Genomic DNA, 26,229 nt, shown 5'->3' on the forward strand with positions numbered 1-26,229 from the left:
GGGCTGCCAGCCTGGGTCTGGCTCTGTGCCCGGAGCCCCGTGGTTTCCGCTCACAGATGTCCCAACAGCCCCGCGGGAGGGCGGGAAGGGCACCCGAGAAGGAAGATGTCTCGCTCCCCTCACCCCCAAACCACAGTGGCCTGAAGGCCGACGGCTCCTGGGCAGGGACCCGGCTATGGGCCCTCCAGGGGCCCGGCTGGCAAACCCTCCCATCCATCTCGGACGCAGCCCCCCTGCAGCGGGCACGGACACCCTCGCTTCCCCGCTCACCCCAGGAAGGCTGAGGCTGTGGTTTGCATCATCCTTGGGCGTGGGGGGCTGACCTCGAAGAATGAATTCGAAGAAAACAGGAGGAGGCGCGGGCATGCCACCGCACTGGGCGCCCATTGGCCGCCGGCAGAAACTTTGGTTTTTTTTAGGGTCATGTTCCCAGAAGGCCTCCCCTCCCCCACCCCCTCCCCACCCACCTCACGAGGTGTTGGCCAATCACCCCGACGGGCATAAAGTGGCTGCCAGCCCTCAGGGCTCCAGGCAGGGAGGTGTCACCCCCAGCGGGCGCAGGCCGGAGCTCGGTCACCCAGCATGCGGGCACAGCGTATGCAGAGAACACTGCCCAGTGAGTACTTCCTTCCTCCCCGCTGGCAACTGCCTGCCGGGCTCATGGGCACTGGCGGGGAGCAGGGCCACCCTTTGCCCTCTGGGAACTGGGCAGAAGGATGCTGAGAAGGGGAGAGAGCCAGGGGGGCAGGCAAAGAGAGGGATCCACTGAGAACACAGCATCTTCACAGGAGGAGAAGGGTATTCCCGGAGGGCTTCCAGGTGGAGGTGATGCAGACTCGTGGACTCTGGGAGCAAGGGAGTGAGGGAAGGAGATCACCACTGCAGGAGACGCCAGAGAAGCAGGAGGGAGGCGGGAGATGTGCTGGGGCTGAGGAGGAGGCCGGGGACACTGAGTGGGATCGCGGCGTGATGTCTGGAAGGGCGGTGGGGTGCCTCCTTTTTTTGGCCCGGATTCGCAGGCCCTGGGATGGATGGGCACTCTCAGCCGGGTCTGGGGGCCCAGGAGCCCACACAATCATACAGCACCCATAGCCACACCCACAGGGTGACAGGCACACAGAGCCGCGTGACGTCATCCGGTGCCCTTGGTCTCAGCCATCTGGGAAGCCCTGCACGCAGCCTGGGGCCCCTGTGGCCGATGGGTCACAACGGCCGGCCGTGTTTGGCGGCCGTTCCCTTGGGCCTTGCACAGACCCAGACACACACCCACACAGGCTCCCTGGCCCCACGTGCTCGGGGCTCACCCCAGCCCCCACCTGCGGAGCCCAGCAGCAGGTACCTGGGGGGGCGGCAGGGAGTGCCCTGTGGCTACATTTCCCGGGCACCCAGCCCCTTGGGCCCCGGCTGCGGCGTCTTCCCCAAGGGGCCACGGTTCCTAGGAAGGGAAGGTGGTGTCACTGCCTTCCGGGCCATTGCACCACAGGCCCTTCCGACCACGTGGCTGGCGGTGCCCGGTGGGTGGGTGGCGGGAGGCGGTGTGGGGGGGAGCCGTGACGGTGCCCGCCCACCGGGGGGCGCTCTGGCTCACTGCATCTCTGGCGGGGGGTGGGGGTGGGTGGGTGGAGGGGGGGGTCGCCTGAAAGAAGTGGCAGTTTCCGGAGGAGGGAGGGCCGAGAGATGGGGGCAGGGGGTGGCCTTGGATGACCTGAACAAGCCCTTCTCCTTTGGCGCCTTGGCTCTCCTGTGGGTCAGACAGGGGCGTGGATGAGCTGATCTCATGCATCCTCTCCAGGTGGAAAGGCAGCCCCTCCTGGTTCTGCAGATGGAGCTCAGGGCCGGGGCTGCAAACCCCTCTGGAGGCCCCCTGTGGGGTTGGGGGTATTGAGGCCTGCAGTAACGGCAGATCCTTAGCCCAGAGGTCTCGTGGGCCCCATCTGGGCCCCCACAGGTCAGCTCCCGAGATTGGGAGCCTAGACTCCGGCTGGGCCCCACCACCTCTTCTCAAAATGCTTGCCTGTTGAGCCTTCTCAGAAGGCTCGCAGCCACTGTTTCAGGTGCAGGGCAGCGGCTCTCTGGGCGGTGGTGGTGGCCGCCGTAGGTATCCCTGGGCACGCGCAGTGTCCAGCCCCGGGCTCCATGTGGATGAGGGATGGGCTGTGCCCTCTGAGGCCCGCGTGAGCGCCCTCCCCTCTGCAGGGCGCCCACCGGCAGAGACTGAAGCCGGTTCCTCATCTTCCCTCTGTCCCAGGTCTGGTCCTCAGACTTCTGTTCCTGTGCACAGTGGCCACGGGCAAGTGCTCGGGCAAGTACCACGAGCTTCTCCTGCAGCTCCAGCGCCAGGCGGACCTCATGCAGGACACCAGCACACTCGTGGATCCCTATGTGAGTGCCCAGCCCCCCTGGGGGGCACCTGCGTCTCAGAGAACTGTCGGTGGAGCTGGGGCTGGAGCGGTCCCCAGAGAGGACCCGCTCAGCCTGGGGCTGGTGGGGAAACTGAGACTCCACATTATTCCAGGGCCACAGTGACTGTCCCGGGTCTAACCCTGAGATGCCAAGGAACCAGTGGGTGGGCCTGGAGGGTGAACCCTGACTCCAATACCTCATTCGTGTTTGCCCAACATGCTCATTGCACACCTACCACGGTCCTTGTTCTAGGCACCGGGTCGTCGCAGTGAACAGTCCACAACGACACACCTCACGCCACCATCACCCCCTGTGTGGTCAGCCCCGCCTGCAGTGACCTGGGAGTCCTCTCCCTTCTGGGGCCTCAGTTTCTTGTTCTGTACAATGGGAGGGTTGGATCGTGGAAGGGTGCACACGGTCCAGCAGCTCAAGGCTGAGCAGGTGTGTGTGCGTGTGTGGTCAGGGCTCCAGGGCTCACCTCTGGACTGTCCTTTTCCCTCTCCCCAGATCCGCTTCCAAGGCCTGGAGAGTCCCAAACTGCAGGAACACTGCAGGGAGCACCCGGGAGACTTCCCCAGCGAGGACGCCCTGTGGAGGCTCAGCAGGCAGGACTTCCTGCGGACCCTCAACGTCACGCTGGGCCTCGTCCTTCGAATGCTGGGTGCCCTGCAGCAGGACCTCCCAGAAGCAGCCCAGCAACAGGCGGAGATGAATGTCCGCGGGTTCGGGAACAACATCCACTGCATGGCCCAGCTGCTGCGCGGCTCCTCGGACCCAGAGGCCGCTGAGCCCACCCAGCCGGGCCCAGGGCCCACGTTGCCGCCACTGCTGCCGCCCATGCCCTCCAGCACCTTCCAGCGCAAGCTCAGGAACTGCAGGTTCCTGCGAGGCTACCACCGCTTCATGCGTGCAGCCAGGCAGGTCCTCTGGGGCTGGGGGGAAAGACAGGGCCGCAGCCGCAGACACAGCCCCCACCGGGCCCTGCAGAGGGGGGCCCGCAGGACACGGCCCTTCCTGGAGGTCAGGAGACTCTCGCCCAGGGGCCAGCTGCCCCGGTAGCCTTTGGGGCGCCCCTGCCAGGTGAAAGGTCAGCAGGTGGCATGCAGGATGGCAGGCCGCCGCCACCCATCTCCTCTCTGCTCCCCACCTCTCCGAAGTGCACTTTAAGGGGTGTGAGCCGGGCAGCCCCGTCTAGCTTCCCCAAGGCTGGGCTGCAGGGGAGCGGTCAGGCTGTGAAGCGCCACCAGCCCTGGGTTCCTTGGCTCTCGGGGGGTGGCCGGGCCAGGTCCATACGGGGCCAACTTTCCATTGATTCAGGGGTCGGATGACATAGGCTGACTCATGGCCAGACTGGCCGCCCCCCCACCCCCGCTCTGCTCCCCGGAGACCAGCCGGACTGTCCCCTCATGACTGCATAGCTCTTGCCCCCGTACTTCCTCCTTACCCCAGTGGCCCGGCTCCAAGGCGGTGGGGGTCAGGGCCTGAGTTGGCCGACTATGCCTCATCGTGCCTGGGGCCAGATCCCTGGGTGCCTGGGAGGCCTCATTTTAGGCAGCTGTGATGGAGCAGAGGGCGCTGGAAGGAGCACTGGCGGTGTTGGGGGGTCGGTCCGAGGTTGGCCTCCAACTCGCTATGTGACCTCATCAAGGCCACCTTGCTTCTCAGGACCGCAGTTTTCTCTTTGTGATTCGAAGGGCTTGGGGACCACGTGCAGCCCTCTCTGTTGTCAGTTGCTGGGACTCTGTGACACAGGGTGGATATCAGATTCTCTCCATACATAGGGACACCCGGTGCAGACCGCCCCTGGGCACTGGCTCCGCTCTCTGGAGACCTACTGCCTGGGAGCGCCTGGTCTTGGGTCTCGGCTGCCGCTGCGCCCCCTGGTGGTGCATCATGGTATTTTTTCGTGCTGAAATCATCGCCCTCCTGGAGGGGGCGGTCCCAGAAGCTTCTGGGCCAATTCCTTGGAGGGACAGGACTAATTTATAGATTTTTTTTTAAATCAGTTTTTTAAAAATCTGTTTTCTATTTATAAGGCTTATTTATGATGTGTATTTAATGTTAATATTGTGCAAACATATATTTAAAATTTGTGTGGTTTCTAAAGCCCCTGTGTGTCTCTGTTGCATTTTGGGGCGGGGGGGTTGCGGAAGCCTCTTGGAGATGGGGGTGGTCCCTAGGTGGCAAGGCCACAAGCATCCACCACTGGAGGGCTGGGCTGGGGGTCCTTGCTCTATCCGGGAAGGGAAGCCGCACACCCCCATCAGCTGCGGGCTCTGACTGTGGGGGCATCTCAGAGAAGGTGCCCATTTTCTCTGAGTGGGTCTCCCTTGAGAAGCTGGGGACCAGAGGTTTGGGAACCAGAGGGGACAGGGGAAAGATGGAGGATGTGGGTTGCTCTCGGTCTTCGTGGGTGAGTGGCTGGGGGTATGTGTGCTGTGGGTGTTGTGTGAAACAGCAAAGTGAAGTGAAAGTCACTCGGTCGTGTCCGACTCTTTGCAACCCCCCTGGACTATACGGTCCATGGAATTCTCCAGGCCAGAATACTGGAGTGGGTAGCCTTTTCCTTCTCCAGGGAATCTTCCCAACCCAGGGTTTAAACCCAGGTCTCCCACATTGCAGGCAGATTCTTTACCAACTGAGCCATAAGGGAAGCCCAGTACTGGAGTGGGTAGCTTATCCCTTCTCCAGCGGATCTTCCCGACCTAGGAATCAACCCGGGGTCTCCTGCATTGCAGGCGGATTCTTCACCAACTGAGCTATCAGGGAAGTCACTAACTAAGTCATGTCCAGCTCTTGCGACCCCATGGACTGTAGCCCACCAGGCTCCTCTGTCCGTCGGATTTCCCAAGCAGGAATACTGGAGTGGGTAGCCATTTCCTTCTCCAGAGGATCTTCCGGATCCAGGGATAGAATCCAGGTCTTCTGCATTGCAGGCAGTTTCTTTATCATCTGAGCCACCAGGGAAGCCCCCGGTGTGTTGTGTGAAACAGGCAAGACAGTAATAGATCTTGTCTCAGACATGGCCTACAACCTGGTAGGTGTTTGAAACTGCTTCCTGAAGGGCCCCAGGTCGGGTAGGGATTCCACCTGGCTGCCCCCTGATGCTCAGGGCCTCACCCCCGGAAGGTCATCTATAGATCAGTGACATGCGAAGTGGCAGCCACAAAGGAAGGGCTCACAGAATCAGGTGAACTTGACCTAGATCAGTCCCTGGCCACCCCCATTTCTGGTGGGAACAAGACTTAACACGGGGTGATGATAACTCTGTGTGGGACATGCTGGGATAGATATGATCCACTTTGATGATAAGGCTGAGGCTCAGAGAGTTTGAGTGACCTGCCCAGGTCCTCAGAGCCAATTTCCCGGGGGTGAGCACGTTTCAAACTCCGGTCCATTGGATGTCAGGGCGGGAGCATCCTCCCATCACCTTTCAACCTCTGTAACTCTGCTGACAAGTTCACGAGTCCCCCGGGGCACAGAGCTCCCAGAAGAGGGGGGCAGACAGACGACGGACAAGCAAAAGAACGACAGGGGCACCTGAGGCTGCAGTGCAAGCTTGAGCTCGGCAAGAACAAAGCGGCGATGAAACAAGAGTGAGAGTCTGGAGACGTGAGTGGTCAGCGGGGCGCCTGGAAGAGGTGACTTCTACTCTGCAGCCTGAATGACGCACAGGAGGAGGGGTGGAGCCTCTAGGTGGCGGGAAGGGCTGGGGCAAAGAATGCTCTGAGCATTCAAGGATCAGGGTGTAATGAGTGAGGGTATTGCTGATTTATCAAAAGGGCCCAGAGGGGGACAGCCTCTTGCTCAAGGTTACAGAGCAAGGCAGTGCAGGGCTGGGCCTAGAACTCCAGGTCTCTTACGCCCAGCCAGGGCACACCCTCTGTATTCCAGGCTGTTTACAAAGTACCTAGTGAAGGCTCTCCGTTGCCTGCCCCCCGCCCCCTGCCCACTGGCCCCACTGGGGCTCCCTCTGGCTGTTGGGCTTCCTGCCATACCAGCCACTTTTGGATCCCAGGGGACCTCCCACCACAAGGCCCCTGCTGGTGCTCTTGTGACTGCACTGCTATGCTCCTTCTGGTTAGCTCATCCTTGGCTGGGTCCGGCAACGTGGTAACTTTTCTCAAAAGTGTCTCAAAACAGGGCGGCGGGGGCCTCAGCTCGTGTGACATTTTCACTGCCTGTCCGCCTCCCCTGCTAGCCTGGAGCCTCCGAGGACAGAGACCACCTCTGTCTTCTCTGCTCAGCCCAAGCACGCAGCAGTGAGGAGCCGTGCAGGGAGCCCAGCCTGGTCTGGTGCTCCCCAGGTGCCCTTGACGGCAGACGGCCGGCCTCGCTCTTTGCGACCCTGCTCCAGCGTGTGGTGCTGGTGGGGGTGGTCTTTTCTCGGACCAGGCTGCTGAGAAGCTGTGGGTGGGAGGTGGGCAGATCCGGAGAGCCAGGCACCTGCAGTCTCCCTGAGCGGAAAGGGATCAAGCTCTGCAGCTGCCTGCAGAGTGGGCCGAAGAGGTTCTGGGCGAGGAAGAGCTGGCAAGCGAGCTGGCAAGCCCAGGGTGGCAGCTCTCCGCCCTGCCTGGCCCCCCTGCCAGCCACCTCCACTCTGTGGTTAGGCCCCTGGAAAGGCGTCTGGGGTTGCCTTTGAAGCGGAGCGGCACCTACCAGGCAGGAAGCAGATCAGGGAGCCCCCAGATGCTGGGGTGGGGACCTCAGGGGTCCGTCAGTGAGGACATGTCACCTCCATGACGCTGTCTCCCGAGGAGGCCCCAAGCTGCAGGTGCCACCATCTCCAGCTCGGTCCCAGAGCCACAGACCCGGCTGCCAGAACGTCGGCCGGGTGCCCTGTGGATGCCTCAAGGCCGTGTTCAGCCCCAGGCCTGCACCTTCCCATTCCCCACGTGCCACGTGCTCCAGCAGCCCAGCGTACCTCGCACCTCCCGCAGCCTGCAGCCTCCGTCTGAGGGTCATTTCTGTCGTCTGTGCCTGGAATCAGAAGCCCTCTCAGCTCCCCTCCCCGCTCCCTGTGGCCACAGCTGTGTGAGGTTGGGGTTCAGCGCGGCGGCCCCAGGAAAGCTTTTGCACCTCAGCGTGCGTGGACTCCCAGTGCCCCACGGGCCCGCACACAGCGCAAGCTCCCCGTGGTGGAGGCTTGTGTGATGGGCTGCCGTCCACGGGCCCGCTAGCCCAGGGTCAGGTAGAGAGAGGAAGCCTCTGGCAGCTCTGCTGCTGGAATCGACTGGGAGCCGGGTTTTCTTTCCTGCCTCAAGCTTTTCAGGGTGACGGTCACAGCCCCTCAGTCAACCCTGCACGTGACACACACACACACACACACACACGGATGGAAAGTTCCCTGGGAAACGGCAGGGAGGGGGGCCCGGCACTTAGTCTGTCTCCAGAAGAGACTCCCGGCGGGCTCGGGGCAGAGCTGGGCCCCACGCCTGCACACCCTCGCCGCCTGCCATCTTCGCCGGGCCGCGCCGTCTCTCTCTCTCTCTCGGGATGGGAGAGGATGCGGAGGGCCGGCAGAGCGGCCTCACGCCCCCGCCCTGGGGTCTGTGCACCCTCCGGCTGAGCCTCGGCCTCCCCGGCAGCTCGGTTGACTCAGTTTCCAGGCCGCCTCCCGACCGGGCAGACATTTTCCCCGACAGTGGAACACGGGGCCTGCGAGGCTATCATCAAGCAGGTGCCCGGGCAAGTCTCCTTTCTTTTCTCTCCCTCTTCTTCCCTTTTCCTTGCTGCTTTTCTTTCTTCGCAGCTCTCCTTCTCTCTCTGTCCCCGTGGCCCCCCGCTCCCCGCCCGCCTCTCCCCCCTGCCCACGCCAGGCCTGGGACCCGGAGTGCCCACAGAACGCCTTTTCCACGCCGAGGAAAGGGTCACAGTCCACGGTCAGAGTGGGGAGGCCCCGGGCTCACCGGCGCAGCTGCCGGCCTGGGGCTCCGCCGGCTCGGGGAGGGGCGAAGGTCTCGGGAGGGGGTGGGGTTGGGCAGGTGGGGCCCCTTGCCCGTGGAGGAAGACGGGCCAGGCGGGCTGGGGCGCCGAGGTGGGTGCCGGGGCAGGGAGAGGTGGCTCGAGGGGCACCGTGTCCGGGGCTGGGGGCTGGCTGCAGCCCTGTGACTCCTCCAGCAATGGGGACGAGGGGACGTGGCCCCAGTGCACACGGCCCGTGGCAGGTCTGAGTCAAAACACCTAAGGCCGACCCCGGCTGGTCATGCGGAGGGCTGCCCAGTCATCGCCTTATGCCGGCCCGGATCACCCTGGCAGGCTGGGCGCGGCCCAGTCAGCTGTGAGTCAGGCCCCGGCGGCCTCGCCACGCAGCACAGGGCAGGGGCCGCCCGGGCACAGGGTCGCCCCCTCCCCAGCCCTGGCTGCTCTTCTCTCCTCGGCGGGCCTGAAGAGCCTGGCCCACCTGTGTCAGGGGCAGTCTGGCCAGGAACCTGGGCCGCCCGGCCCCCGTGGCCCCCAGCCCTTCAGCTGGTGGGGGGGAGTGGGGGGGGGTGGAAGTGGGGGGAGCCTCCGGGCCACCCGGCCCTGGACGGGAAGTCAAGTCGGGGGCGGAGTGAGGAGACGTCTCCAGAGAAGGTTCAGCGGGCGAGGGAAGCAGCAGAGGGCCGGGCCGCACGTCGATGGTGCTCCACTGAAGACCCAGCCAGCACCCCGCCAGACAGCCAAGGGTCCAGCGCACCCTGCACCACGGTAGGCTCCCCCCAATTTATCCTCAGCACAGGTAGGCTTCACCCGTCCCCTTGTGTCGGGGGTACCTGGTGGCCCACCCGGCTCTCCAGGCCTTAGTCTCCCCATCTGCATAATGGGCATGGTAAGACGTGCCTGCAAAGCTCTCTCAGCCCAGGGAGGTAGTTTGGATCAGATGTGAAAGTGTCATTCATGCAGACACCTGGGGGGTTAAAGGGCAGAGGAGAGAGCACTGGATGGGGAGGCCGGGACGCTGGCTTTGTGTCATTCCGAAGGGGTCACCCCTCTGGTGTGGGGGTGTGGATTCCAGGATTCCCAAAGGGCCCTCAAGTTCCCTTTTCCCCAGAACAGTGAAGGGGTCTGAGCCCATGATGGCCTAGCTTCCCTTGGGATGGAGACCTGGCTGGCAGAGGGTCCCTGTCCTTCCCAGAAGGGGCTGCAGTGGGTCACGTGGTGGCCCCCTGCCTGCCTCTGCTTTGGGGAGAAGAGAGAGAATCTTTGCTAAAGTGAAGTCTCTGATGGGAGGCTGTGGAGTGTGTGGTCTGTCAAGGTCATGGCCCCTGTGCTTTTGACCTTGACCCACAGAGGACTCGACCTCTGTGTGCTTTGCTCACTCTGTAAGATGGGCTTAACTGTGGTGTGGGGGCCGCAGATCCTGGGGCCACGTAGGGGTGGAAGGAGAAAAGTAGTCTGCACAGAGCTTGGCACCAGGTGGGGAGGGCCCCTTGGCATAAATAACTGGACAAGGGGCTGGACCCCAATTTTGCCATCAGCGGTTCCCCAGGACTGGGAAGAGGTTTGCAGGGGTGGCAGCTAGGGGGGGCGGAGACACTGTTCCCGGCCGGTCCTGGGTGCGGACTAGGTAGGTAGTCCTGGGCCTGAGGTGGGTGGGAAGGGGCAGCAGTCTCTCACCTCCCCTCCCCGCCACCCTCATCCCCAGAGCTCCAGCTGCAGGGAGGCACAGAAGCCCCCTCTCCAAGCCCCCTCCCCAAGCTGAATGTGGTCTTTGGCGCCCCCTTGTGGCCCGCGCCCCCGCCATCCCAGGTGCTCAGCAGGGCGCGCGCCCCTCCAGGAGCCCCCTGCCTGCCACCTCCCGCGCCAGGGCTGACGGCCTCTTCGGCCTACCCTCCGTTCCCAGCCCCCCGCATCTCTGCCCACTTCCTCAATCCCCAAATCCCGCCCTGCCCAGCCCTCGGGGAGGTACTGACCCAGTCAGGCGGACCTGGGACTGATGGTGCCTCGGCCACGGTGCCTGCTGCCCGCTGGTCAGTGGGGGGCGCTGCAGCCCGCGGCTTGGAGCTGAGCTCTGCGACTGAGTGCTGGAGACCTCGGGGCGGTGAGCTGGGGACTTGGCCCTCACCGGCGCTGGGCCCGGCTTTGCAGGACTCCTGGGAGGATTTCTCTACCCTCCACCACCCCACCTTGTAGTCCACGCCTCAGAGAGCCTTTCCAGCGCCTTTGAGACCGATGGCCTTCTTCTTAGACCGGTTTTACAGATGGGGAAACTGAGACTCCTAAAACCTTTCTGGAACCCTCACAGCTAATCAGGACTAAAACCCAGGCTTCTGGACTCCTTGTCTGGGACCCGAGGGAAGCAAGCAGCTCACCTGGCTGTTGGGGATGTGTCACTAACTTGCTGTGTGGCCTTGAAAAAGTCACTTCCCCTCTCTGGGTCCCACCTGTGACATCTTAACTCATGCATGCTAAGTCATTTCAGTTGTGTTCAACTCTTCGTGACCCCATGGAGACTGTAGCCTGCCAGACTCCTCTGTCCATGGGATTCTCCAGGCAAGAATACTGGAGTGGATTGCCATACCCACCTGCAGGGGATCTTCCCAACCCTGAGATGCAACCCTTATGTCGCCTGAATTGGCAGTGGGTTCTTCACTAGCGCCACCTGGGAAGCACCTTTAACAGCTCCGATAGTAATCATGTCAGTCACTCAGGCCTGTCTTTGGTGCCTGCTCAGGTTTTCCAGAGGGCAATTGCTAACCTCACAGGTTGACAGTTGTCCTGATTTACGCTGGGACAATCCAATGGGCAGAGGAGCCTGGTAGGCTGCAGTCCATGGGGTCGCAAAGAGTCAGACATGACTGAGCGACTTCACTTTGTCCTACTTTGTCCTTATGCTCTTGGAACTGGGGTCTGAGCAATGAGGTCACCTGCCTGAGGTCATGAGTGGCCGAGCTAGGACTGCACTTCGGCCTGGCTGATCACAGAGACCACCAACCTCACACCCTTGCAGCCTCATCGTTCCAACCTTTTCCCTTTACAAGTGAGGGCGCAGAGGAAGAGGAAGCCAGGACGGTCCTTAAGCTCCCCAGGCTAATGGCGCTTTAGGAGGCAGGTGGGCTCTTGGAGGGGACCCTAAGGGTGGGGATCTACAGGCCACCATCTTCCTTCTGAGGGTCCCCTGCTGTCACCCTGCTGGCCAGAGTGGGCTCTGGGGAGACCACAGCCAACTGAGGGAGGGGCTTGTAGGATTCTGGCTCTGTAGACAGTTCACTGTGATCCGGGGGCAGGCTCGGTCCCACCCAGAAAGGGAGGAAGCGGAAACAGGGTCTGGGGCGGGGCGGGGGTGGAGGAGGCCCGGTTGGGCAGGAGATCAGAGCTGGATTGTGTCATGGAGTCCTGCAGCTGATAAGCAGCTGAGCGGCGGTTCAGACAGAAGGAAGGGCTCCCCGGGGTGGGGGTGGGGCTGAGACTCATCCTAGGGACCCCCTGGCCCCTTGCTGCCTGTGAGCCCTAGACCACAGCTGGCCTCCTGCTCCAGTTTGAGGGAGGTTGTGGGGGGTCTTGGGGTGGAGAGCTATCTCCATCACACCCTGGGTGACCTCAGGCAAATCCCTCTCTGAGCCTCAGTTTCCATGTATGTAAAATCAGGGTTCAAAGGTCTCCCGTGGGAATAGGGGTCCGGGCTGTAGATAACCAGAGAGTTTTGTGGGCGCTTTGCTTGCTTGGGGGAGGCAGTGGGACGGATGCTCATGAAGGCTTGTGGGGTCTGCACTGGGCCAGCCACGGGCCCCAGAAAGCGGAGGAAGCGGAGCTAGAGTAGCCCACGTGTGCGGGGCGGGCTGGGGGACGGTGCCGGCTGGCTGGCGGTTGCGGAAGGATGCAGGAGGCGGCCTGGCCCTCCCCTACCTGGTCCCGGCCGCCCTCCCCTGACTTCAGGGAGCGCGTCTCCTCTTCTCTCTCCAGGAGAGCAGTTCGGGCCCAGCTGGGCCTCGTCCCCTCCGTCCTCCCCGCCCGCTGGGACTGGGCTTCTCTGCTCTTTCCATCTTATCACCCGGCCCGAGTCTCACATCACCTCCCACCCACCATCCTCTGGACGCTTCCTCAGTCCCCACAGGCGCCCAGGGACGGTTCGGGGAGAGGGCCCGGCCGATTCCCTGACATCATCTCTGGGGTCGGGTCAGGGTGGCCCAGCGAGCTGGAGCTCGGCTGGGGGAGGGAGGCGGGGCTCCACCTCAGGGCGGCCGTTTCAGGCCGAGTGGGTCTGCGGAACGGCTTCCTGTCCTGTTTATGGCCTGCGAGTTCAGGAAATCACTGAGCGAAATATCCTCAGCCCCCCACCCCCGACCCCACCCTGCCCCCCAACCTCGGCCCCGCGATTATTTAATAGGAGCCGAGCTGTGGTCTCTCTCTCTCTTTTGGAAAATCCAGTGGGAAAAGGAAGCTGTCAGCTCAGCTCTGACCTCAGCTTTGTCCCTGAGCCAAGAGTCAGGGTGGCCGGGGCAGGGGGCGGCGCTGGGGCGGGGTGGGGAGGAAACAGCTGCTGGTGGCCCCGTGACGTGACGCGAGGCCGCCGCAAGGTTCCCAGGGGCGGGGGCTGGCGGGTGCGGAGCAGGGGCGCTGGAGACGCGCTCGGGGGTGCGCGCACGCACGCCCCACTCGTGTCCAGAGCCGCCCCACTCGTGTCCAGAGACCCCTGCCACGCACAGACCCGCACAGACTCATACAGGCCCCGGGCACACGGCGACACACACACGAGCGGAATCACACAGGGGCTCAGCCAGGGGTGGGTGGTGGGCCCACCCCAGCTCCCTCCCAGCCCCCCTCACACACACAGGGCCAGACGCAGCCCGAGGCAGAGGTGCAGACGCACAAGGGGTCTCACCAGACACACACACACCCACGTGCCTGCGAATGCCCACCCAGGCCGGGAGACACAGACCCACGCGGAGCCCGGCGGGCACTCCCAGACACAGGCTGGGCCTCTGGGGCTGGGGGCCACACTATCCACTCTTTATGACCCCATCGTCCGTAACCTGCCAGGCTCCTCTGCCCATGGCATTCTCCAGGCAACAGTACTGGAGTGGGTCGCCATTTCCTTCTCCAGGGGATCCTCGCGACCCAGGGTTCAAACCCTGGTCTCCTGCGTGGCAGGCAGATTCCTTACTGTTTGAGGGCTGACGGTAGCCCCTGAGGGCTGCCCTGGATTCAGACCGGCTGCGTGCCCCTCCCGCTGCCTGCCCCTCCCGCTGCCTGAAGCAAAGGATGAAGGGCTCTGCGGCTGACGAGGAGGGGCCTGTGACTGTTCCGGGGCCCCACACGGGCGGGGCGGGGCAGGGCGGGGCGGGGCAGGGCAGGGAGCCCGGGGGTGTGAGGCTGCGGAAGGGAGCGGATGGTGAGAGGAGAGGGCCTTTGTCCCTGCACCAGCACCGGTGATGCCAGGCCTCCACCCACCCCCCCACCTTGATCACCCGCCCAACCCCACCCTACCTGCGGCACCTCCTGCCACTCCTGGTCCTCAAGGGACGGCTGTGGAGGAGTAAGTCTGGGGCCCCATGCTGCCAGCTGCCTAGTGACCATGGGCAAGTCACTCCTCAGCCCTTCAGGGCCTGGCTTTCATCATCGGTACCAGTGGCTTGCAAACGTTTTTGACTGCGACCCACAGTTAGAAACACTGCACCTTGCAACCAGAGGTGATGCACGCTATGACACACACAGGCAACGGGGAGAAAAGTTTCACAGAGCAGCGCTTGCCCTTGCTCTGGGCGATGCCCAGTGACTTCGCTATTCCATTTTCTTCTAAAAGTGCTGGCGCCAACTCTGTAGATTGAATCCATCATCTACTAAGAGGCAGAGATCTACAGTGGGGAAATACTGTTCTTTCTCTCTGCCTGTGACGGTCTCAAGCTAGTTTGAAACTCAGGGAGAACCTGGGGGAGGCCAAAGTGCTTGCAGAGGCTAGCATACCACATCCATGAAGGGCTGATACAAGAACAATCTGGGAAGAGAGACACCCATTCTCCAGATGGACACAAGGAGGACAGGGCCCCAAGCACAGTTAGGCCCCGTGCAACTTGGCGTGGACCCCAGAGGCAAGGCTCTGACCCCGCTGATGATCAGAGCTCTGTGGGCTGCTGCTTCCCTTGCAATTTCTATCAGAATTGAAGAAAAAAAAAATGCAGTCACTCTGATTCACCTCCAGGGGGGTGATTCCTGACGCAGAACCAGTCAGGAAATGTCAGGGTGATGCTGGGGGCAGTTGGCAGGAGACCGGGGTGGTTTCTAGCTCCTGCTCAGCTCCCGAGGGTACGTGGCTGGCCCCTGACCAAGACTTGATGGGATGAGGGTGAGAAGAGCAGACTAGAGGCCCTGGTGCTGGACCTCAAGTGCCCCAAAGACAGCTGGAAGGGAAGTACCGCTTATCCCCAAGGCGGGAAGTATTCCTGTCCCCCCGTGGAGGCTCTGGGAGGTTGCCTGTTCCCCCAAGGATCCATGCCACGCTCCATGTACTGAGAGGTCCCATGAGCCCTCCTTGGCTTAACTCTCAGACCACAGGTGGTACACTGATCCCCGGACCCAGGCACAATCCAAGCCCCTGACTCAGGCTGGGGTTTGAGCCCCTCCTGTGTCCATTGCAGAACTCTGGTGAGAAAAGCTGCCACGTGGCAGGCGCCGTGTGTTTCCCACTTAACATCCCCATGACCGACCCATGAGCCCAGTATTACAGCATTCCCACTCCCAGCGGGGGAACGGAGACTCAGAGAAAGCCAGTCGCCCCAGGTCACACAGTGACCTGCAGTGTGGGCAGGGTTCAAATACAAGCTTGCCTGGCTCTAAGCCACACCCTTACCATGGGTACCAGAACCACCCGGGGCCCCAGAGGGCCCAAGGTGACTTGTAAAACTGAGCCAGAAGCCACGGGCAAGTACCTGAGAGCTTACGTGAGAGTCTGTGGACGGTGGAGGCGGGCGGCCCCGCAGGTGTAGTTACTAATACGTCCTCCTTTCTCAAGTGCCAAATAACGAGGTGCTTTTGCCTTTGGGGACAGGAAACCCAACTGCCAGGGCTGTGCCAGGAATCCCTGGACTTCTCCTGTCTCCTCTGGCTGCCCTCGCCAGCCCTGGTCCCAGGTCACTCCCTCTGACCCCCAGCTTCCTCGCCTGGGCCCATCTGACTGCCCTGTGCTCGTTTCCCAGGTGGGAGCATCAGGGCGAGGAGCGGGGCGTGCGCTGATGCTGACAGCAGCTGCTGGGTTTCAGAGAACTGAGATCTGAGCTGGGGACAGGGAAGAGATATGGGAAGGGAGGAGGGGGGCTGGCCTGGGGGGTGGAGGTGGCCCAGAGGACTCAGTTTCTGGGTCACTAGTCTCGGGGAATTCCCCGGTGCCCAGCGAGCTGCTTACCTGGTGAGTAACTGCTGCTGGCTGCCCACACAGGATGCCTGGCTGCAAGGGTACCTCCCTGCCACCCCCTGCCAATGGCCACTGCCACGCTGCCCTCTCCCCTGAATGCCCCGGGGCCCAGGAAAGAGACAGACAGGCAGGGTGCTGTCCCCCGCCCCCGCAACTCCCCCCTCCCCAGGGCTCTGCAGGGGGCGGCTGGTGATTCAAGCCCCTCTGAGCTGAGCTATGTCTCCTTCCTTCTCGGATGGGGCCGGGGGGTGAATCAGCTCCTGGGGGCGGTGAGGCCGGGTCAGCTGCTGTTTCTTCAGCTCAGGCCTGGGATGGGGGTGGTCAGGGGCCAGGATGGGCTATAGGGAGAGAGAGCCCACTGCCATGCCACCCCTTGCCCAACAACCCATCTGATCTTCTTCGGGCATCCCGGAAGCTGGAGGCTCAGGTTTGTTTTGCTTCTGTTATCCATCAGGAGAGAATCAACAGGCTCCTCTCCTGTCCCGCATTCCCGCTTTAGCCCTGGAGCATGCCTGAGTTTCCTCATCTGTAAAATGGGGACAAGAACAGGGAGGCAATAAGGAGGAATGATGCTGACAAGTAAAGGGGCTTGCTGGGTGGCCAGACCTGCAGTGAGCCTGAGCCTACAGAGCAAACCCACAGCATAGATGCCATTGTACCCACTTTACAGATGAATAAACTGAGGCCAGGAGGTGGTCGCTTCCTCAAAGTCTCTAAACTCAACACTGGCAGAGCCAAACCTCTAACCCGAGTGTGACTGAGGCTGAAGTCCACGCTGCCAACCCACAGACTTCACGTCTTTTCGGCACAAGAGACTTGGCACAGATAGCTTTTGGAAACTAAAATGCTTTTAAAAAATACTTAGCATCTACTCTGATGTAACCCCGAGCCAGGTGCCTTCAGGAGTCCAAATGGTGGATCAGATCCTATCCACGCACTCAAACAGCGAGGAATGAGTCTTGTTCCCATTTGAAAGGAGAACGGGCAGGATGAGGCAGATTCAGCCAGTCTGGGCTATGAGAGGCCAGGGGAGGCTTCCTGGAAGAAGCGGCCCAAGTGCAGCCCACCAGTCCTCACTCCCCTCTCAGTGTGAGGGGCTGCCAACATCCATGCGGCCCTCTTTCGGGCCAGAGGCTGGGGGCCCAGGCCCGGTTCTCTGTGCAGCTCCGGGCGAGTGCCTTCACCTCTCTGAGCCTCAGTTTCCCTGTCGGAAAAATAAGACATCTGACATTCTAAGGCTTGTGGCTGGTGAGTGAGAATCAACAGAAAAGGAAGGGGCTGGTGGCTAAAGCGAGTGGGAGAGAAACTGCTCCGAGGGGCCCTGGGAGGCCCCAGGCCAGCCCTGGACTTGGTTCCCGGAGAAAGGAGATGAGCAGGTGGATGGCGCGGCCGCCCAGAGGAGCATCCCCCAGCCCCAGCCGTGTGGGCTCGAGTGTCCCCCTCACCCAAGGCCGGTCAGATCCCCAGCAGGCCCAGTGGTGCAGGAGCAGGACAGGCTGGGGATGAAGTCACAGCTGGAAGGGGCCGGGCTGGGGCTGCCACTCCAGGGTGGGGCCTGGGGTCACGACCCTGGGAGCAGGCGGCCAAGAAGGGAGGCTGCCTTCCGTGAGGGAGCTGGGGTGGGGGGGAGACACACACACAGCAGCGCAGAGAGGGAGGGAAGAAAACAAACTCCAGGAGACCAAGCCGCCTGGAGCGCGGCCTGGGCTGCCGATTCCCGGGGACCGCGGCCACGTTGCAGGCGGCTCCGAGACCCTGCTCGGCCTTCGTCCCGAGAGGCCCGGCGCAGGTGGTGGCCGGACATGGACGGGAGAGGGAGGCTGGGCCTGGGGTGCCGAGGGGCCCGGAACACTTGGGGAGCACGGACCAAGTCAGGTACCGTGACAGGGGAAACTGAGGCAGGGGGAGGGGGCCCGTCAGGGCGTGGGGGTGGTGGTGAAGTGTCTTGCAGACTCGGCCCCACTTCCTGTTTCCTGTAGGGTGGGGCTGAGATGACATGGCGTTCGGTGGGGGGTGTTTTAGAGGGCTGAGAGGGGGAGGTCTGGGTAGCCAGAGTCCACTGGGAAGGAGGTTGGAGGGACAGGGCCCAGAAGGCAGTGGGGCAGGAAGGAGACTCAGGGCACCTAGTGAGAGACTTGGGGAACTAGAAGATCCAGAGATGGGGGCCTCAAATGCATTTGGGGGTCCCCATCCAAAGAGTCAGGCAGAGTCAGACGACAGGGGTCTGGGAGATGGGGGTGGTGCATGTGATCCTGAGTGGTTAGGCCCCTGTGCAGGAGAGACTCGGGGTGGGGCGGTGATGAGAGGGAGGTGACCTGGGATGTCCTGGGGTGTACACGCACCCCAAAGCAGGTGTCGGAGTGGGGTTAAGTGCCAGGCGGGGCCTCCTGCGGCCCCCAGGGGAGACACAAGGTGCAGAGCGGACAGGGAGGGGAAGGAAGGCCAGTGTGGGCCCTGCCGGCCTCCTCCCCCTGCTGGGAAGTGCCCGCTGGGACGGGCAGTTTTATCAGCCCCACGTCCAGGCCCTGCTGGGAGAGGGAGCGGGAGGAAGCAGTCTGGAGAGGGCAGGGCGTGTGTGGGGGGAGGGGGCATGGCAGCCGCAGGAGGGCTCGTCCTGGCACGAAGCGGGAGGAAGGAACGCGTGGCTGGGCAGGTCCGGGATGTGGCAAGAGGCGGGAGCTGGGGGCACCGGGCTGGGGGTTGGGGGGGTTGGTTGAGGGAACTGGGAGCCAAGGAAAGGCTGCAGGGCTCCCCGGCCTTGGAGAACCAACCCTCCCGCCACGCTCGCTGCTCAGGGTCAGGTGGGAGGGCTGTGGTGGATCCCAGGGGCAGGAGAATCTCCTGGGATGGGGGCGCCCCTGGCAATTTTTGGGACAGTGTGGCCCCAGATGTGTGCCTGGCTGGCACTCCCTGACCTCTGTTTTTTCTGCTTTGAATGCTTTTTAATGGGGAGGGGTTGCCATGCTCATTCTCCCTAGTCCTCACCATTCCTTCCTGCCCCTCATTCATTTCCGAACCTACCAGCCACCAAAGACACAAGAATCTGTGACTCTGCCTAAGAGGCTCCGGAAGCGCCTTTAGGGGGCCATCACCCTGCTCTGGCCCCAAGGGCCCTCCAAGCTGCTTCTGTTCTCCCCTACCATCTCTCTGCATCCCGAGGAGCAAGCCCGGGTTCAGTTGGCTAAGTCTCTGCCTCAAATGTCCTTTCAATATGGAAATACAGGACCACCCTCCCCGGAAGGGAGCCGAGAGGTTAGGCAAACGCCAGACACACCACACTTTCCCTGAAGCTCCTCCCCAGGGTCTCCCCAGAGAAGGCAGTCACAGTAGCCCCTCAGCTTTCATCTTGCCAGCCCCTCCTGGGCCCCACCGGTGGTCAGCAGCGCCTGCTTGCTGATGGCGCTCAGGAGGCCTGACTGTGTGGGACCCTGGGCAACCTGTCCCCTTGGGAGCCCCGCTTTGCCCGGTGGCAGCGGGCAGGATGGAGGAGGCCATCCCCGCGGAGGCTTCCAGGGCCCACGTTCAGTTTCGCTTTATTGCCGTCTAAAGTCCACGCCAGGGCCCCAGCCCCTCTTCCTGGAACCTCCTTCTCAGCCAAGCCCCAGCCTGCCTCCTCCCCACTGCCCCCCTCCAAACCCCTTGACCAGGGGGCTGCAGGTGTCAGCTCCCATCTCCTTGCCTAGTTTCAAGCCACCTCCCCAAACCCAGGTGAGTCAGGGTTGTCTGGGGCGCCCACTTCCCCGGGGGAGGGGGGACCCTGATGACTCGGGGACCCTCCCTCCCCTCCCCATCTTCAAACAAGTCCCAGGGCAAGCCGCTCAGGAAAACCGCAGGGTGTTTTGTTGAAGAGTTCATTATAATTTTATCAATCAAATTCTTAGAAGAGGGAAAAAGTCTGCTCTCCCCACCCTCCCCCCTCACTGCCCCCCCCTTCACTCTCACTTTCTTCCATTCATAATTTCCTATGATGCACCTCAAACAACTTCCTGGACCGGGGATCCCTGCTAAATATAGCTGTTTCTCTCTCTGTCTTACAACACAGGCTCCAGTATATAAATCAGGCAAATTCCCCATTTGAGCATGAACCTCTGAAAACTGCCGGCATCTAAGGTCTCCTTCAAGGCCCTCTGGAGTGCAGCCCATAATGAAGGTCTTGGCGGCAGGTAAATCCACCCGCCCCCCGCCCCGGGCTGGCTTCCGCCGGGAGCCCCGGCCGCGGGCGCCGCGGCAAACTTGGGGCCCCTGGCGAACGCGAACGGGACACCCACCAGCCGCAGACACACGGACACTTGGGGCGCCCGCGCAGCCGGGAGCCCGGGGCCGCCGGAGGCGCCGAGTAGCGGCGGCCGCCGGGGGCGAGCGCGGGCACATGGTCCCCGCACCGCGCGCCCAGCCCGCCCGGGGCCCCGCAGGTTGGCGGGCCAGGCAGGGGGCGCCGCTGCCTTCCTCCTCTTCCTCCCCGCCGCTGCTCTTCCCGCTCAGCTTTCTTCGGGATTCACCCTCCCTCTTTTCTTTCTTTTTCTTTCTTTCCGCTTTCTTTTCCAACCGCGTCCCCGGCTGCTCCCTGGGAGGGGCGCCGGCCGCCCGAGCAGCTCGCAAACTCCGGCCCGGCACGGGAGCAGGTGCCGCCTCCATCTGCTAGAGCCCGGAAAGCTGTGGTCTGCGCTAGGTGAGGCCGGGGTGTGGGGCACCCTCGCCCCCCTGCCAGCCATCCTGGGGCCTGAGCCCTGCCTGGAGATGCTAGGAGGCACAGGGGACCCAGAAGTGAAGTCGAGGCTGCACTGTCCCAGCCGAGGAACGGGCTCCAGAGCGCCTCCCCTTCCTCCAGTCTCCTGGCTTCTCCAGCTCTCACAGGTCCCCCGACCCCAGCCCTTGCCGCAGGATCATCAGGAACACAGAGGGGGGTGGGTGGCAAGCAGGGGCCCCCTGCCCTCCTTGGCGGGGAGGGGCGCTCCTGGACACTCCTGGACAGCTCTCCCCTCTCCCTCTCACCTTTCACTCCCCTCCCTCCCCCGCCCACCTGGCTGCCTGCGCCCTTTTCCCTTCTTTTTCTTTCCTGGTTGCTCCATTCCCTCTCCCTCTCGAAGGCTCTGGGGGCGTCTGTGGAAGCCCAGGATTCTCCTTGTCCTAACGCGCAACCTGGGACGGGGACCAGTGAACAAGAGTGTGGGGGTGGGGGCGGGGGGTGGAGCGCGGAGGCCAGGAGCAGCGGGCAGCCAGGAAGGGAGGCTCTGAAGGATGCCCTGGCGCTGGAGGAGGGGGCAGAGTTGCAGCCCTGGGGTGGAGTCCAGGGTCCCAGATAGGAGACTGGCCGTATCTGGAGGAGGACCACAGAGAAGTCGGGGAAAGGTGACAGGATGGGGAGGGGGGGGAAAGGGCCCAGTGAGCCCACATCACCGAGACAAGTTTGGGAGATGAGGGTCAGCAGAAACTCCCGCTCCCTGTGGGCTTGGTGGGAGCCCGCACTGGGAGACAAGAGCATGGAGTAACACAGGAGTCTGGACCTTCCTGGGGAGATAAGGACTGATCTTTTCCTTGAGACCTGGGGTGTTGTCCCCTCCTGGCGGAGGCCTGGATGGTTGGTATCACTCTGAACCCGGTTCCCAGCTGATAGGGACAGTGCATGTCCTGTCCCCTCAGGAGACAGCAGGGAGCGATAAATGGGGAGATTTAGCAATCTGGGGAGGTAAATGCAGGGACATCACCAAAATCAGAAACCACCAGGTCTGGAGAAGAGAGAGCTGGAGCCTGAGAGGGGAAGATCTCCGCAGGACCAGAGTTGCAGCCTCTCCCCCAAGCTGGCTTGCCCACCGCTGCCCGCCACCCCCCCGCTCCCTGCTCATGGCTCTCCACCTCTTGTCCGCAGGAGTCGTGCCCCTGCTGCTGGTTCTGCACTGGAAACACGGGGCTGGGAGCCCCCTTCCCATCACCCCGGTCAATGCCACCTGCGCCACCCGCCATCCCTGTCCCAGCAACCTCATGAACCAGATCAGAAACCAGCTGGGACAACTCAACAGCAGTGCCAACAGCCTCTTTATCCTCTATGTAAGTCTCCCCCTCAGGGTGCCGAGGAACAAGGCAGGGAGGGGCTGGGGTCTGCAAGCAGGGACCTTGGCTGGTGCGGCTGGTCAGAGAAGGGAAGGGTGTGGGGTTTTGTCCCACCGCACCCAGATCCCCCCCAGCTTTCTCCCCATCCCTCGGCCGAGGCCCGGCCTCTTTCCCCGGGTGCCAAGGTAGATGGGGGGCCAGAGGCGCCTGGAGAAGAGGCGGCAGGCAGGGCTGGCACTTGTAGCTTTGGGATTGGTCCACCTGGTGGAGGGAGGCAGATGAGAGACAGAGAGGGAGGCGGTGGAAGGGACTGGGAGGTGCTGTTGAAAGAGATGGCGGAGCCGCCCAGGAAGAGGGTGAGCGCGGTGGGTGAAAGGGCAAGTGTATGTGGTGCACACGGCTGGAGGTGAGACCGGGTGTTTCCCTCCTCTCCCTTGTGGTCCTGATGAGGGTGAGGAGGAGGGTGCCTCCTTGCGTGGGACAGAGGCTGGATGCTTTACCAACTGCATTCACGCCCACTGCTACTTCTGGCTCTTGGGACAGTCCCGAGATGCCTGCAGGGCAAGTGATTGGGTTCTCAAGCCTGTGTGTGTGTGTGTGTGTGTGTGTGTGTGTGTGTGTGTGTGTGTATGGGGGGGGTCGACACTGACGCCCAAGGGCTGACCACAGGCTGGGCGGCAGGGCTGGAGCAGCCGTCCCTGCCTCCCACTTCACCGCCCCTCTGCCCCTCTGCTCCTCAGTACACGGCCCAGGGGGAGCCCTTCCCCAACAACCTGGACAAGCTGTGCAGCCCCAACGTGACCGACTTCCCGCCCTTCCACGCCAACGGCACGGAGAAGGCCCGGCTGGTGGAGCTGTATCGCATCATCGCGTACCTGGGCGCCTCCCTGGGCAACATCACGCGGGACCAGAAGGTCCTCAACCCCTACGCCCACGGCCTGCACAGCAAGCTGAACGCCACGGCTGATGTCCTGCGGGGCCTGCTCAGCAACGTGCTCTGCCGCTTGTGCAGCAAGTACCACGTGAGCCATGTGGATGTGACCTACGGCCCTGACACCTCGGGCAAGGACATCTTCCAGAAGAAGAAGCTGGGCTGTCAGCTCCTGGGGAAGTACAAGCAGGTCATTGCCGTGCTGGCTCAGGCCTTCTAGACGGGAGGTCTTAGATAGTAGGGGACTCTCCAACTGTGGCCGTGGCCCAGAGCACCGCCAGACCTGAGTGGGGGCCCCTGGCAGACCCCAGGGGGGGTTCCTGGCCGGTCCACTCCCCTCCAGGGTGGGCCGCCACGATGCCGAGCAGAGCTAGAACTCCCAGAGGCAGAGTCTATATGTGGTGCCAACTAGAAAGGAAGGTGCCCCTTCTTCTGGGAGACTGCAGCCAGGCACGGGCTGGGTTTTGGCCCCCGACTTGTCCCCTCGGCCAGGGTCTTTGTGAGCAAACTGCACAAGTTGTCTTTGGCGACCCTGACCACGGGACAAGACAGCAGGGGTTGGGGGCACTAACCCGCATCCCCCTACACACAAGCAGAATGACCACCATCAGTGCCTTGGCTGACCTTAAACGGTCTGGTTGGAGCTCAGGCAGCCCGGAGGGGCTGGGATCCGGAAGGACCCTTGGCTCCTACAGGTATGGTGAGTTGGAACGGGAGCTGTGGTTTGAGATGCTGCCTTACTTGGGTGAGACTGGGGAATTCAGGCCTACAGCTCTCAGGTGGAAGGTTCCAGAAGGAGGCCACTTGGCCCTCCAGGCTCTTGGGAAGGCAGAGAGAGGCCACATGCAGGCCAGGGAAGGAAGAGAGGCCCTTGAAAGGCTTGGCGGGCTCCCCTTCCTTGAGCCCAAAGTCTGTCCTGCCATCCTTGCTGGCTGCGGGGTTTAGGGCCTGGACCTGGAGGTGGGGTGTGTGGGGGCGGGCAGGTTGGAAAGTCAGGCGAGGAGGTTCTGAGGGGATCCAGAGTCTTGTGGGCGAGGGTGTGCGGATGGAGTAAGTCAGAGTGGCAGCTCCCATCTGAGGCCCACTGAGGCCCCGTGAGGTCACATAGAGGTATGCCAGGGGCACCAGAGGCCATCCGTCACTGGTCCCTGGGGCAGGGGGATGGTGGCAGTTGGGGTCAGGGTCTCAGGAAGCCTGAGAGCCGAGAGCGCCATGTGCCTGACTCAGCATGATTGTCTATTTATTTTGATGCCCTATTTATATTAACTTATTGGTGCTTCAGATGGCAAAATTTCACCCCCCTTTCCCTGCTCCCCTTTCTCCAACGGAAATACTATGACGGCTCCTCCTATGGGAGCTGGGGGCCAGGCCTTCGCAGGACCTGGTCTGGAAGTCAAAGATGTTACAAGGTAGGGTGAGCCTTACGGGTGAAGCTCAGAGAAGGGTTAGGAGCTGAGAGCACTGGTCAGTCTGGGTGGGTGGCGGGCAGGGGACCCGACGGCAACCCCCACTGCAACTGTGACTGGCTCTGGGGGCCGTCATGTTCCTTGGCTCCAAGGGGCTCATTTAACACTGCGTTCTCGGTGCTCCTGGGACTGTGCTGCTGGAGGCAACCTTCACGGCGGAGACAAAGCCCTGGGCAAGACAAGCTGCCGCTGTTTCTTTTGCCCTGGCCACCTCTAGACCAGCAGTCGAGCGGCCCCAGAACCGTCCTGACCAGCACCCAGTGAGAGGCGCCTTCTCTGGTGGCCGGAACACCCGCAGAGGGCGAGGGGGCCTGGCTGCCTCTCGGGAAGCCGGGGCGGCCCCGGGGAGGAGGCCCCTGCTCAGGGGAGGAGGACGAGGAGGCCCCGGGACGCAGACCAGGAAGCTGTGGTCCCTCCTGCCCCACCTCCCCCCACACCCCCACCCATGTCTGGGTTCCCAGGCAGGGAACCCGATCCTGTTCCTTTGTGCCGGGGCCAGGCGCGCTGAGCAACGCCCTCCGGTCTGGGAGCTGGGGCAGCTGCTAAGATCAGGGTTCTGGCTTCTTCTCAAACCCTGAGTGGGGCGGCAAGCCTTGCCGTTCAGCCAGCGCGATTATGGTACTTTTGCACTCACTTTGCACCTCTCTGTCACCTCTAAGCACTTTACCTGTGCCCAGTGCCCCTCGGGATGGCAAGGTGGGCAGGCGGCAGGCAGGACCCAAGACCCGGGGTTGGGGTTGGGGTTGGAGGTGGGAGTTGCCCGTCCCACTGGCAAGACTTTTGCGGCGGGTGGCAGAGCAGACCACGTGTTTTCCAACACCGTTTTAACGAGGGTCACCTCCAGCCTTGTCCAGGATCTCAGCCTGTTGTCCCCCCTATCACTCTGCTCCTCCTGTGAATGTTGTTCGAACGGCTTGGGGCCACCTGGCCTCCCGTCATCTCATCACCCCTGGACACAGACTCCCGGCGCCGGGCAGCCTCTGAGGCTCCGGGGACCAGCAATTCACCCCACTCCCACCCCTCCCCAGGCCCGGCCCCGGCTCTGCCTCTCACCTGCCCCCACCCCAGCCTCAGTGTTCTTTGCAGACCCCATCTAGCAGATGGGCACCCACTTTGCACAGCATCTCTGAATTTTGGAGCCTTTGTATGGGAAAAGCTTGGCAGGGCAGGAAGCTGTCCACTTCCTCCTTTATTTCATCTGCTGGTTTTGCCCTGCACCTGTATCCTGGGTCACGACCCCAGCCCGCAGAGGAGAGGGCAGCAGGTGGGACTGTCATTTTTTTTTTTTTTTTTTTTTTGCAGTTGACTGAAAGAATGGTATTGGGGACCTTATTTATTTAAAAAAGAAATTTAAAATGAGAAAGCACCACTATTTATTTGTCCCTCCTCCTCCTTGCCTTTGTCCCCCTCTTCTTGTCCCCTCCCTGGGGACGTGCCCCCAGATAGAAGTCCAGCTCTACCCTGGGGCTCTCCACAATAGACATTGCGCGTGGGGCTGGAGGCCAGAATCAAGCGAGAAATTAGCTTCCCTTCAGATGGTACAGATGCCTTTTACTTCTGGATCCCCCCCACCTCCCCACATCCCCGCCCCCCGACCCCATACCTGGGCATCGCTCCCATCCACACAGTGAGCTCTGCGTGTCCTTCCCTGCTTCCCTCCCTCCTTTCTGCTGGAAAGGACTTGGCCTTGGGGGACAAATTCCTCTTTGATGAATGTACCCTGTGGGAATGTTTCATACTGACAGATTATTTTTATTTATTCAATGTCCATATTTAAAATATTTATTTTTTATACTGAAGGAATACTTTTTTTTTAAAGAAAAAAAGAGAAATTAATAAAGAATCTGCTCTTGGCAAGCTTTCTGGATTGTATTCTTGTGGGGAGACGGGGCTGGACTGGCCGGTGGGAAGAGGGGGTGCTTCCACTGAGCCAGGGTGTCCGCATGGGTGGGGGCAGGGTAGGCAGATAGCGGGCACAGTCAGGACAAAGTGGGTGTTGCCAGGAGGCCTTGTCCAGCTCTCCCACTGGCACCCCTGTTTCTGCCTCACAC

General features: G+C 62.2%; 2 protein-coding genes across 2 annotated transcripts; both read left to right on the top strand.

Moving 5' to 3' along the window:
* On the top strand, window positions 539–4,496 carry OSM (oncostatin M). Its single transcript, XM_005691626.3, has 3 exons — window positions 539–616; window positions 2,249–2,382; window positions 2,911–4,496. Exons 1-3 carry the CDS (start codon window positions 583–585, stop codon window positions 3,460–3,462), a joined length of 720 nt encoding a protein of 239 aa, XP_005691683.2. The 5' UTR covers window positions 539–582; the 3' UTR covers window positions 3,463–4,496.
* Window positions 19,729–26,027, top strand: LIF (leukemia inhibitory factor). Its single transcript, XM_005691625.3, has 3 exons — window positions 19,729–19,896; window positions 21,600–21,778; window positions 22,522–26,027. Exons 1-3 carry the CDS (start codon window positions 19,878–19,880, stop codon window positions 22,930–22,932), a joined length of 609 nt encoding a protein of 202 aa, XP_005691682.2. The 5' UTR covers window positions 19,729–19,877; the 3' UTR covers window positions 22,933–26,027.

The sequence above is a fragment of the Capra hircus genome, chromosome 17 (genome assembly GCF_001704415.2).
Source record: "Capra hircus breed San Clemente chromosome 17, ASM170441v1, whole genome shotgun sequence".
In the NCBI taxonomy this organism is placed as follows: Eukaryota; Metazoa; Chordata; class Mammalia; order Artiodactyla; family Bovidae; genus Capra; species Capra hircus.